General features: G+C 30.2%; 1 protein-coding gene across 1 annotated transcript in view; it reads right to left on the bottom strand.

Moving 5' to 3' along the window:
• Nucleotides 1-13,779, bottom strand: part of LOC121120007 (inositol polyphosphate-4-phosphatase type I A) — a 118,835-nt gene that overhangs the window by 24,000 nt on the left and 81,056 nt on the right. Inside the window, exon 3 of the mRNA XM_040714856.2 lies at nucleotides 1,075-1,242. Within this exon, the coding sequence (XP_040570790.1) occupies nucleotides 1,075-1,242 (168 nt within the window). The remainder of the gene's footprint in view (nucleotides 1-1,074; nucleotides 1,243-13,779) is intronic.

Here is a 13,779-nt window from a genome sequence, read left to right on the forward strand (position 1 = left end):
ATGACGTGACATTCATCAGAGCCAATTGTATTATTTTCACAAAATATATACATCCTAGGCCTAGGCAAAAATTTAACAAGTGCTATATTTTTATTGTTTTTAAATATCAACGACTACAGAGCGTTTTCAACGACATTAATAATTCCTCATACTTGAAGAACACTAAAGACTTGATATTTTTACTACATAAAAAGAACAAATTTCCATTAATTCAAGATTAAACTCCTTCAAATGGCTTTAAGACTAAAGAAAGACTTAACATCTACATTGAACACTACTTGATACCTATGAAAAACAGTAATATTATAATTAAATCAAAGTGAAATGTATTAAAAATCCCCAAAATGCCTACAATTATAAAATTATAATCTTTTTTTGATCGATTAAGTAAGAGAAAAGTAGGATAAATAGAGAAAATATCCAATTTGTTGCATCGTAATAGTTAATTTTTATATAGGGGGGTTGTGAATAACGTCACATGAAAACGTTTTATTAAAGTTTTTAAAATCATTTTTTGTAAAGTAGATTCTGGATAAAGTTATAAATTTTTACGTCCGCAATATGTATGTAATTCAAAACTGATTCTACATCAAATTAAAATCTGTTGAATATTTTTAATAGGGTTTATCTCCTGTTTTCCTAGAATATCTCGGAAACTCCACAGAAAAAAAATATTTACTGAGAATTGCAAATGATGCAAATTGACAAAAATGATACCCAACCAAGCATCTAATAACACAAACCAATGCATGAATATTGAAATAATATAACTTTACCTTCTAACCTATGAAAAATGAATTAATTTAGGATCTTTCAAAAATGTATGGGTTAAAGATAATTTTTTCTTCTTAAAAAATTAAATAGAATATATTTAATTTTCAGAGTATGCCTTATTTACTATTTCATCAAAGAATTTCCTGGGATTTTGCAGAATTTTCCAAGGAAATAAGAAACCCTTATTTTATATATATTTTTTCTATGGTAAAACAGAAAATATTTCAATTCCACACACTTTAATACGAGTACGTAGCAGTTAATACATAGCACTAACAACATTTAAAAATAAAAACTTACCTCCTGCAAAGATTAGAAGGAGTCCGTAGGTCGAGTCCAAAGAAGTGTCATCTATTTCAACAGTGCAGTATTCGATAATTATGACCCCGGCTGGCTCAGACCAATGATCCCGGGATTTGAAGTAAAAGAGTAAATTCCCCCGCAAACGACACCACCTCTCCACAAAAACTTTAAAAAAATCAAAATAATGAAAAATAATAAATATATTTATTATGAAAATACATAATTATTAATTAAGTATCACTGATATACATGTATTTAAGTTTGGGATAAATCTTTCGGTCAATTCAAGAGGATTGAAGCTGTAGTGGAGTCATTACACCATCACTTTTAACTGAAGCAGCAACAGTCACAAACAAGTGTGTTTGTATGAAAATAAAAAGAGAGAAAAAGGTTGATGTAAAAACAACATAGCTACAGAGTATTTAATATATAATATATATATTAGTGTTGAAACTCCGTCCAAGACCGAACTTTTGATTCAGTTCAGTCTAAATTAACTATTTCTAGACTGATTTGGAGCTCATTTTTGTTCCAAACGTCGATTTTAGACCGTAAATCGAAATTTAATTGTTTTCAAATCGGATACCGAATTTTTCACTCTCAATTTATGGGTCAATGTTCTCCTTTATTCTGATTAATGAGTTGAACAAGTATAATGAATGGAACACATTTAACTTCATAGAATGTTATTGTGCCATTGTTTAAAATTGAGAAACACAGATGACGCCATCGAAAATGTATTAATTAGTGTTGATACTTGGTCCAGCACCAATGTCTTTTTTCGGATCGGTCTTTAGTGATTTTTTTAGACCGATTTTTCGGTCCAGACCACAATCTCAGATAGTGGACTTATTTTTTAGACCGATTTTTTTTTATCTCATATATTAGGAGATACCATTTTTTTCTGGATCAACTGTCATTCATTTTTTTCGGAAAAATCTCAAAAGTAGACGATAAGTTCTAGAACAAATACTGTATACATATAAGAGACGGCAGGATCAAAATTAGTCCGTGTTATCTCTGTTTAAACTCTGTATTCGTATAACGTTATTGTACTTGAAAAACATACACTGTCATGATTATAAACAATTTATCTATAAAATCGGTTAAGACCAAATTTTTTGTTACCGAACTAGACCGAATTTTTCTTTTGGACGGATGTAGACCGAATTTTTATACGAGACCAATCCAAACAGAGCTTTTTTGTTAGACTGAATTAGTTCGGCCCTACAAAAAATATAACGGTCTCAGACCGGTCTAGGATTTCCAGACCGGAACCCAACACTATATTTATAGAATCAGTCTAGACCAAACTTAAAATGAAACCGATCCAGACCAAATTTTTTTTTATAACGGATTTCAGGGCGTACCTCGCTTAAACAAAAAAATATACTGTATTTTGTTGTGAGCTGTCGATGTAGCAGCTTCTTTGCTCCTAATCAGTGTTTTGAACGAGCATTGGTTGAATCTGATTTGGCTTTTTTTTAAAGCTATGAACAGTTTCCAACAATTATTGAATAATAATTCCATAGCTGGGAAGAATTGTCCAATAATTTGGGATTTTGTGCCATTTCCCCCGGCTCCTTTTTGGATGAGATGTTGCATAATACAATTAAGTTAAATAAGTTTAATCTAGTTCGAACTTATTAAAAGGACCGAATTAGTTTGGTCAACTAAAAATCCTAATATACCGGTCTAGGATTTTCAGACCCAACACTACATAGTAAATGTATATAGAGAACAGAGGGACACCCCCCACTTAGAAGAAAAATGATTACACCATTCTTGACTTTACCACATCATACTAACAACTCTCTCACATTCACCTAAATGAGAAAACTCATTCCATTTGTTTATATGCATGTAATCAAGTGAAAGAATCGAGAGTAACACTGTTTTTATCAATCTTTGAGGCTTACTACTTGTATGCATACATACATACAAAATAAAGCAACACATAATACTTGTATTTATAAATTAGAATGTAGGAATACATAGATAGAGTATTACACATGTATTTATGCATAGGGTGCACTGTTGAAATCTAAACAATAAATACTTTTAATTTTAATAAAATAGATTTCAGTAGCCACTAGAACAGTAAAAAAGATATTTGTAGATTCATCTTGCGTGAAAATCTCACTACAACATCTCAAATTGCCAATAACCTTGTGGTCAGTTTTCAGTCTAGCACATGGTACAAAGTAAATTAGACTCCTCTGTTTTCGGACAGTATGTTTTTTTCCATCCACTAATAATATTTAGGCTGGGGATGATGAAACCACCAACTCTGGCAAAGTTTGAGACCTCTCAAACCATTTTTGGCGTTGTACAGACCATTTTTGTTTGGGAAAATTGTACTTTTGGCTAAAAATTGGTCATTTTTAGGACTCTTGTACCAGGATTCCAAATATGAGAATAAAATTATACTTTTTATATATTTTAGAATTCAGTTTATCAGTTAAAACTATTGACACTTTGTCCTTACTAATTTAAGATGTGCAAATCATTGAGCACATATTAGACCCCTTAAATGATTAAAAACAAAGTATACAATATTTAATAACCACTGATAAACCAAATAATATAAAAAGTACAACTGTTTAATCATAGCATCATATTTGGAATTGTGGTAAAGAGGCCAAAAATGGCCAATTTTGACCCAAAAATGCAATTTCCCCCTAACTTACATGGCCCGTACCACGCCAAAAAAAAGCTCAAGATGCCTCAAACATTATCAAAGTCAGTTTTTGGATTGTCCTTAGCAGAAAATATCTTTGTGTTGGAGTAGAAAAATTTGAACCCGAAACTGGGACAGTTTAACAGACACCATATTGAAGAGAGATACTCCCATAATAAGGTGATAGGATAAAATATTTCTACATAATATAACCTAAGTAATATGTGTACGTCTCTCCAAGGTAGGTGTATATATCCTCCTGTTCTATCATTTTCCCAAGTGTATGTATACTTAAATCTGTGTTCATATACTTGTAGGTCAAAAGCAGACAATGAAAGCAATGTTTGTACTGTTTTAATTATGCAATTATGTCAAATTATGGGCCATTCCAGACAGTAGTGGAGTAGTAAGACTTTCACACGAGATGACATCTGCAAAATTTAACACTCCTACTCTATATATTTACAAAAGTTTGTGCCCTGTTTATTAAAAAAATAGATCTTTTTTTCTAGAGGGAACTTCAAATTAAATAAAAAAATTAGGAAATAAATTTGAGATCGGATTAAGCGTCCCCTAAATTATGGCTTTTAGAATACTTAACTAACTCTAGGGAGTTTTTTTTCAATAAAATAAATTACAAATTATATTCGAATATTAAAAAAAAAATCACATTTTGAGGAACACTTCAGTTTTGGCGGTCTTAAAGATATTCAGTTCGCCACTAATTTTACACTCTTCCACCTTGTAAATTTTTTTAAATCGTGTCTCCTCTTTTCAGCGAGTTTTCATATAATAAGGAGTGTAAGATAAAATTAATAATTATCTAGATATACCGAAATCTTGCAAAAAACGTTGCATGAAAATATTGGACATTAATACTAGATTGTCAATATTCTGAGGCTTTCAAGATTGTAAATTTGAATTCAGGGATATTTACTAATTTTTGATTGAATCTCATTCTTTCGTTCTCAGAAAAAGCTTTCTCATGAATAAACAATCTTTTCAATCTAATCTTTTTTAATTATGTGAAGAAAATATAATATATAAACCAAAAAAAGAATGTTAAAAAAAAAAAAAAAAAAAAAAAAAAAAAAATAGAATTTCAGATTGTAATGTGGCGGACTTAAACATAATCTATGAATTTCAAATTTGTTATGAAGTCCAAAATTTTTAAAATGAACAATGGCTAAACAATACAACTTTGAACACAACTAAGAAACACATTTTTTGTTAAATTGAAAAACCAAAAGAGTCTGATAGTTTTTTTGCTACATTTTTTTCATGGGCTTTGTGCTCAGAGTAAATATTAATACATTTCAATGAAATCGCACAAATGTGTTTACTAGGTCCATAGACAGTACTGAAAAGGTTTAAGGTTGTTTTTATAAAATCGGCCCATCAGCCTCATCCTAGTTAGTGTACATATATGTAAAAAACATTTGTTTTCATTGCTTCCTTCTACAAGTACATGCTTGGATATTAAAAGATTGTTAAATCAATCATGTAACACAACATTGAAAACTTGTGCATAAATAGAATGTGGAATTGATTCTACATAATTGCTTAAAAGAACATAAAATGCCCTAAAACAAAACAGGGGAGAAGAAGATAAGAGATACCATCAATTTAAAGTCATACGTATTACTGTTGAGATTGTCCAAGACCGAATTTGTTTTCCTGTTTGGTCTTAAGGGATTTTTTCTAGACTGATATATTGGTCCAGATTGCTGACAAAAATTTGAGCACCTGCAAAGGCTGCATGTTCGCAGGTGGGGCATTGTTTGTTGTTTTAGCGGCTAGACAGAAGTGTTTGGCGTAGGTTAAAAAATTGGCATCGATCAACAAAGTATTTATTCCATAATCATGGAAAAGGCAGAGTGTCTTTGTGACTATTCGCGCTATACGAGACAATCTTGTGGTAGCAAACTTCTAAACCTAGACATGTTCTTTGTCTGGAGAGTTAGGTAGGAAATGAAAATGCGTGGAATTGACCATGAATGAACAGCAAAGCGTGCTGATCACAACATGAGGTCAGACTGCCGGAGGTATCTGAAATCCTTTTATTACAAATTTGCAAAAAAATCATTGATGATGAGGTATCCAATAGAAGAGAACCATGTCCATGGATCTCAACTAATCTGACAGGCTGATCAGGAAGTAGATGGCATATGATTTGAGATACAAAAAAGATACAAAATAGAAAAGACAAACGTTGTCTTGATTTTTTTAATATTTCAAGCTCACCCAGCCTCAACCTCATGGAATTCATTGTAGCGCAGTACATGTAGTCACACCTACATATTATCTTGCAATACAAAATCCAACATGATTTCCAAGATCCAGGAGAAATTCCAGAGTATACTAAAGGAGATTGTCATCAAATTTGCTCCTGTTTCCGAAATCAGTCGAGGCCTTTACTATTTTATTATATTGAATAATAATTTTTTTTTCTTCAGTTTTCGTTTCGCCAGATCTGAATCTGTTAGATTTTTTTTTGTGTGAGACACGATCGAACAACAAACCAACCGAATCAAGAAATAATTTCATGATTTGCCAAGGGACCAGGTATGGAAGACCTGCTCACGCTTTCGACATCGTATTATGACTGTAATTGAGGCTGGAGGTGATTTTATTCAATAAAATAAATTAGAATCCATCAAGCTTTCAGATTCTGGTTTCATTTTTTTTTTAAATATGATAATTGGTTAGAGAGAAAATTGTGTTTATAAAAACTTCTTTTTGCAGCATAGATAACTTTTTCACCCTATATATGCGAAAAACGATCCACTTTTACATAACCTTTTTTAATTTTTTTTTTTTCAATTTGTCTAAACATGTATGTGTTGTAACTATGTATATTGTACATAGTTACGTATGCAGAAGGCAAAAATAATTGGAAGAAGAATTTTGTTCAAGAGGCTGTTAAATACATACATTTATTTATATAATTATCATCACTGATGAAGAATAATGAGCAAATATGCATAAATGTAGATGTCAAGATAAAGATAAAAAAAATTATATTTATTTTACATAAGAAACAGACAACATTTATCTTTTGAATAACGTAAGTTATTATTGTATGTACATACACATTTTTAAGTATTTTTCTAATAAATTACAAGTACAGGGTTTGCCATAATTAGCAATATCAATTACTCCCTCAGGGGTAATTTATAGATGGCGTAATTCTAACACCCTCCCCTTTCAAGCAGCCTTAAATGGTTCTTTTCCATACTCCCCCCCCCCCTCAATCCACTCGGTGTTAATTTTTTTGTTACATCCCCCCGAAAAAATGACATTTTTTTGTAGATAATAATGTGCTATATTTTTTGTCCCATGTTCCCCATGACGTCATTTTGGTATAGTATTTAAGTTTATAAGATTTTAAAATAATCCCCAAGAATAGACGTGGTTTTAGGGTGGACCCCTTCTCCCCTAAGTGGCCTTGTGTTTTGTGGATGTTCACTAATAATGATTTTTTATTATTATGAAGCTCAAATCTTTTCTGTAGAATTACATTAATATGTAATATGAACTCAATCTTTGATTATATTAAAGATAAAAAGCAACAGATATTGCTAACAAGGGAAGATCATTTTTCTATAGAGAAAGTATAATCAGGAGGACAAAGGACATTGGTCACATTCTAAAAACAAAACTGTGATGATTAAATCATTTTTTATAGTAGGGAGAGGCACTCATGCATTGGTTTCGGTTGCCCTGATATCAACTTCAGTAGCTCCCTCAATAATGTAATCAGGACCACTGAGACCATTGTATGAGAGCCCTTCTTTACTTTAAACTAATGACTGTCACATATTGATGAGAGAAAATTATCTATAGAGTTTAACAATTTAAAAATCCATCCACGATTTAAAACGATTTAATTTTAGTCTACGGCTTGAGACTGGAGACTAATAATAATATACATAAAAATATGATGAGAGCTCATTTTTGAGTGTGCACTTAATATAATAGAGCTGCGTGACTCATTCATCGAAGAAATAACAATATAGCAACGAGAGTGTGTAACTAAAGCTCAGGACGTCAAATAGTAAAGAAAAAGGGAGTAGAGATTTATATTATTAAAGCAAAATATTTGTCTTTCTGTTTATTGAGGGCAAATAACTCTGAGCAATACCGGATACTCAGACTAGTATAACATATAGAAAATAATGTTTATAATATGATTGGTTTCTTTGGTCTTGATCATAGCAACGAGATCACGACTCTTCAAGAGTAGAGAACGAGGCGAGACCTTCGAACAATGGTATTTAGACCAAGACGAATCTTTAGAACCACATCATTGCGATGTATTCCTCCATAAACGAATTGTTGAAATACATCATATTTTTTGAGGAAGATATTGCTTCATTTGTATGTTTAACTATTTATAAGGAGCACTAGGCATACATAAAATATTATTTCTAAGGACATACATACATATAATCATTCCTTTGCAATATGTACTAACAACATATTATGTAGGTATATAAAATATGTTGGCATGTTTTACATGAATTATAGTAATGATGTGTTAGTAATTACATCAATAACTGGTATGTAGGTATTCACAATCATGTATGTATGTGAATGGGAAAATGAATTGAACAACATGTGCAATTATAATATACATTCCAATAACCAGAGGAGTGGTTCCGATAGTCAAAATTCTAGGGATGTAAGTCATTTGCATTTTTTGAGTGTATGAGTTTTGTTTTCATTCCTTAATTCATTGCTGTGTTCAACAAGGACTCAACAAAAGTATTCCTGCATTTGTCCTTGGATAATACAGAATGGGATTTCTGTTTATTTCCTTCATCTCACAGATAATTTAATGGAATGCCATGACAGCTACGCTACTCTCCTCCAAATTATCAGGGTGACAACGTTAATTTTCGGTATTTTTTTTTACAATTGACATTTTTACAACCATATATAAAGGTAAATAGAAAAATGTACATATTTTTCAAATATGTAGTTCATTGATCAAGATCATGATTAACGAACAATCTTTTAAACTTCAACAAATGGTTTTTCCTTAAGGGTAAATTTAGCATCCTAATTTCTACCAATCGTTCACGCTTCATTTTTTTTCTCGTACTTACTTGACAACATTAATTCCTAAAGTATTGTTGTAATAGAAAGAAAAACTAAAATTAAAAATCAGTTGAAGCAATTCAGAGTTTGACAGATCCAATTAATTACTCCAATCTATTTGAAAATTATTCATTCAGTTGAAAATAAAGATGATTGTGATTCTTTGGATACATTATTCCCCAATGAGAATAATATAGAGAGGAAATTTTCAGATAAACATAACGATATTGAAGTTGAGTTGGATGGTACCGAGAAAAATTTTGATAATATCAATGGCAATGAATTATTTGATGATTAATAATATTTTTTCATGTTCGTGTTTGCGTGCTTTTTTTCAAAAAAATATTAATTTTATCCTTTTAAGGCATTTAAAATGTCAAATGGTTTCTATAAAAAGAGGCTCGTATTTAATACTACTTGATGCCAAAGAAAAGTTCAGTGATTTGAGAATATAATTTAGCTACTAATAATCTCTATGAAATGACTCAATTTGTACAAATAATTTTATTTTGATGCGATTAAGCATAAGAAAAGTAGAATAATTGGAAAACAGTATATCGTTGGAAATATAATGGCTCAATTATTTGGTTCATTATGTAAATTAAGGGGGTTTACCACGTTTTTTTATGCGTGTACACGTAAACGGGGATAGACAATTATTTCTAGAAACTTTGCATATATAATCTTCTAACTTCAACAACTCAACCTATCAAAATGATGAGATTTCTGATGTCAAAAGTGTCTTGTTTGTATGAATTAAAATGCTATGATAAATTAAATTACTAACGCAGCATTTTCTCTCCCCATACAAGAAACATTAGAAATATAAGGAAAAGTTGTTGAGGTTTGACGATTATAGTATGCTAAAGTTTTAGAAATAAATTACATGCATGATAGATGTAGTACCCTGCCTTACAAATCTATAATCCTATCATAATTACCTATTTTAATAAATATTAGGGTTACATATATGTTAAGCTAAACGTTAAAGATATATAATTCTGTTCGAGAGTAAAGGTGTAAGTTAGTATCTGAAAGTTAGTATCTTAGATAAAGGCGCCTGCTAGGCAGTTATAAAAATCGTAGACGCGTCGGTGCTTGTGGGTTATTAATTAATTTTGAAGTACTTGACATGTTCAAAACTAAAAAATCCCCTATCCCTATCATTGCCCATCACTACTGATGGTTAGATAAATGGTTCAGGATTTTGAAGCACTTTTAGTATTTTTGTTTGCACTAAAAATGAGAAGAAACAACCCTTTTCTAATAATAAATTTAAGTATGGACACCGTTAGCAAATTTTCTACTAGTTTTATCAATTTATTTATCTTATTAATTGCATTTAACTGTATTTAAGATACTTATGATATCTTCTATCACTTGGAAAATTCTTTATGCTTCCAAAATTTACATAATATCTTTATACATTTTTACCTACAGGCCACATTGCCAACTTAAAATTACTATAGAAAATATTTTTTTTATTTAGGTACCTAACTGCAGCTGCCTAGACGACTATTTTTTTTCCTGCCAATGTTCTTTGATGGAAATCGGCAAAGTGAACACTATAAAATAAAACTTTTTATATGAAAATACAATTTTGACATCCAAGTACAGAGTAATAACTCACCATTTTCCTTAATCTAAATGAAAAAAGGATTCTCATTCTTATAAAACCTGGTTGCTCAGACCTCAAAGTTGGTTGACGTCACATCCAAATGCTCTCTATAGAGCATTTCGTGTAATAATGAAAGACAAAGTTTCCCACACGGTATGGAATATAGCTTTTCATCTCTTCTTTTTTTACTTATATATAAAATACCTATATATTTTTATTATGAACTTTTAGAAAGCACAAAAAAAAAAAAGTATTAAGAAGATAAGTGCTCCCATGAAGTACATAGTTGAAAGAGAAAGAGGGGGAAACTTTATATCTATCCATCTATACTTTTTCACCCAGTAGACAAAAACCCAATGAAAAGTAATGTTTTTCTACAAAACAATTTTTAAAAACCGCAAACTCAGAGCTATTCTTCTACATCTCTTTCTTTGAAAAATGACTGCCCAGCATACATACTACGTGCTTTACATAGGAATGTAGTGTTTGAGACTCTGTCCGACCCAGGGGTTTTTGTTATTTGATCTTAAGTGATTACTCAATGTATCAATTTCTACGCCATATTTTTTTAAGCTGTAATAATTATCCCGTGTATTCTTTAGTTTTAGCTTTAATATAATGGAATTGAAAAAAATATGAAAACTATTAGCTTCCAAATGATTATACCAGTGGTATGGAAACAGGGGTAAATTACCCCAAGGAGGCTAATTTACTACTTCCTAGTGTTAAATCAAATTAATAATATGCCACTAAAGGGGGTGCTTATATTTGAAAAAAAGAAATTCCAAAAAATTTAATATTTCAAATTTTTTTAACGAAATATCATTTTTTCAAAACATAAAAAATATTTTCTTTAAATAGCTAAAAATTAAAATATTAGAATTTTTTTTTCAAAAATTTAGTAAATAAAATATAATTAATTACTTGTGAATAACTTTTCCAAAATTTTATTATTTCAGGATTTTTTTCAAAAAATTTCTAAAAAACCAATCCTCCTCCCAAAAATAGATGTACATTTATAATCCTGTAGTTACCTTGACACTAATTTGGGATAAGTTAATTTTACCAAAAGTTCCTATGTGTTAACGCTAAAAAAGTTACCCGACCTATGGATTATACTTTTTTTTTTTTGTATTACATTTACTCCGTCTGACCTAGGAATCATTTGGTGAAATCTATATACATCAAGCATATTTCTTTCTCTAAGAATCGCTCACCTGGGTGCGAACAAACATTGAATTCAAGAGAATAACTTCTTCCGAACACGTTGTCGATGAGCTACAGTGATTCCATATACCTTTTTTTAAGAATTGTAATGAACATATCATTTTATCAATAGATATCAATTCATTTTCATCCATATAGTTCTTTCACCTAGAAATATGGCTCTGAACGGAAATTATAATCGAAAAACGTGATTTCAAAAAAAGTATCTAAGGACAAAACTTATGTTGGTTGAAGATTTTAATGGTCATTTTCGTGTTCTACGATTAGGGAACAATAATAAATGTGGGCTTCAGCCAGGAGGCAGCTCCAGACATTAATTTTGTTGCAGAGCTATTTCAAGGCTGATTTATGCTCCAAAATTTAACCATTCTCAATCCATCAATTCAGTGGTACTTAATAACCGGCCCACGGTAGATTTTTTTCTGACTCTTTAAAAATTAAATCTTATATTAAATAATTTGTTAATTTCTTATCTTTAATTAAGTCTGCAAGTTTTCTTTGATAAAGCGATTTCAGTTCAAGAAAATGTACTAGTATTATATACAACTAGGATGAAGTTATAAATGGAATTAATTTAAACCAAAGGCAGGATTACTTATTGTACTTATCTACTATTCTTTTTTTACATATCTTCGGAGAATCAAGAGTGAATTATTTTACTCCTTTCTCTCTCGAAAATTTTTGTCCTCAGGGTTGATTAAAAAAAATCTTGTTTTTAAGTTTTATTAATGCAAAATAAGGATGGAAATACGTTTTTTTAATACCTCTTTTAGTCAATCCCAGTTTTTAATGCAAAATTTCAACATTCCAGAAATAATCGATTTAGAGTTTGATTTTAAATAAAAATTGTGCGTGCCAGACGAACGAACATTCTATTTTGCCTTTTGTTGATTAAAATTTAATTCAACAGTTCAATAGTTTAATAGTTTAACCTTTGAATATTGCTCAAAGGTTACAATTTTTTGGAGAGGAATCTATTAGACTTTTAGAATCGATTGAGAGGGTTGGCGAAAGAATGAAAACATGGATTTTAGCCACCCTAATGTACATAGAAAAAACAGTAACAAAAGGCTCCATATAAAAATAAGAGATTGTAATCAACGGGGAAGAATAAAATATGAAAAAAGTACAAGAAGCATTTTCCATCTGATGTCTCTCTATCTTTGGCTCTGATCAACTTTTACTTAACATTATCCATTTCTTCAATCTTTTCCCATTAATCAATATATAAAAAAAGACAAGTAAATCAATACATATAAATATATAAAAGCTTTAAATTGGACTCATTCATAGACAAAATTTATTAGAATCCTGGCCAAAAAAGGAAATAAATATATTGATTAAATGACATTTCAAAGAAAGGATGTCATATTGTCGTCAATGATTTACAAAAAAGACAAGTTCATACAAATTTATTTCCATTCAAACATCCGCATATATTTGGTATACAAAGTATCCAAGAGGGAGAGTTTAGAAGATAAATAAAGAAAAAACAAAAACTTAGGTTGAATGAGAGTTAGTTATAACCTCAAGAAAGATAAAAAAAGTACATCTTTTTATTTTTAAAGAAACTAAAGTTCAACTCAAACTTAAAAAAGAAAAAAGGTAAATAGACTTTCTATTTTCTATGGTGTAAGTAAAAATGGCAAAGAAGAAAAGTAACAAAGTGAAAAAAATACCACAATTATTATAACCTGATTAGATAATAAGAATACACTGAATGTATTTTATCAAAGTCTGAAAGATAATCCTGCAATATAACAAAGAGGGACGTGGCCCGTTTTACTTTTGCTTATGTATTATGAAAAAAAAGAAGCATTAAATAATTTACCAGCCTCTATGCAACCATCTTGTATTAACCTGTTATATCTTAAATAGGCTGTATGCAGGGATCAAAGTGAGTCGGAAGAGTAAAAATGCGATTGACAAATTTTGTATGGTAATTTAAAAAAATATATATATTGAATATGGAACGAAACAATCATGTGATTCTTATTTCATGTTAAGATAACTGATGCAATGTTTCCTTATAATCATTTTAAATATTTTGAGGTAATAGTATTTACATAAGAAA

Source organism: Lepeophtheirus salmonis, chromosome 6 (genome assembly GCF_016086655.4).
Source record: "Lepeophtheirus salmonis chromosome 6, UVic_Lsal_1.4, whole genome shotgun sequence".
Lineage (NCBI taxonomy): Eukaryota > Metazoa > Arthropoda > Copepoda > Siphonostomatoida > Caligidae > Lepeophtheirus > Lepeophtheirus salmonis.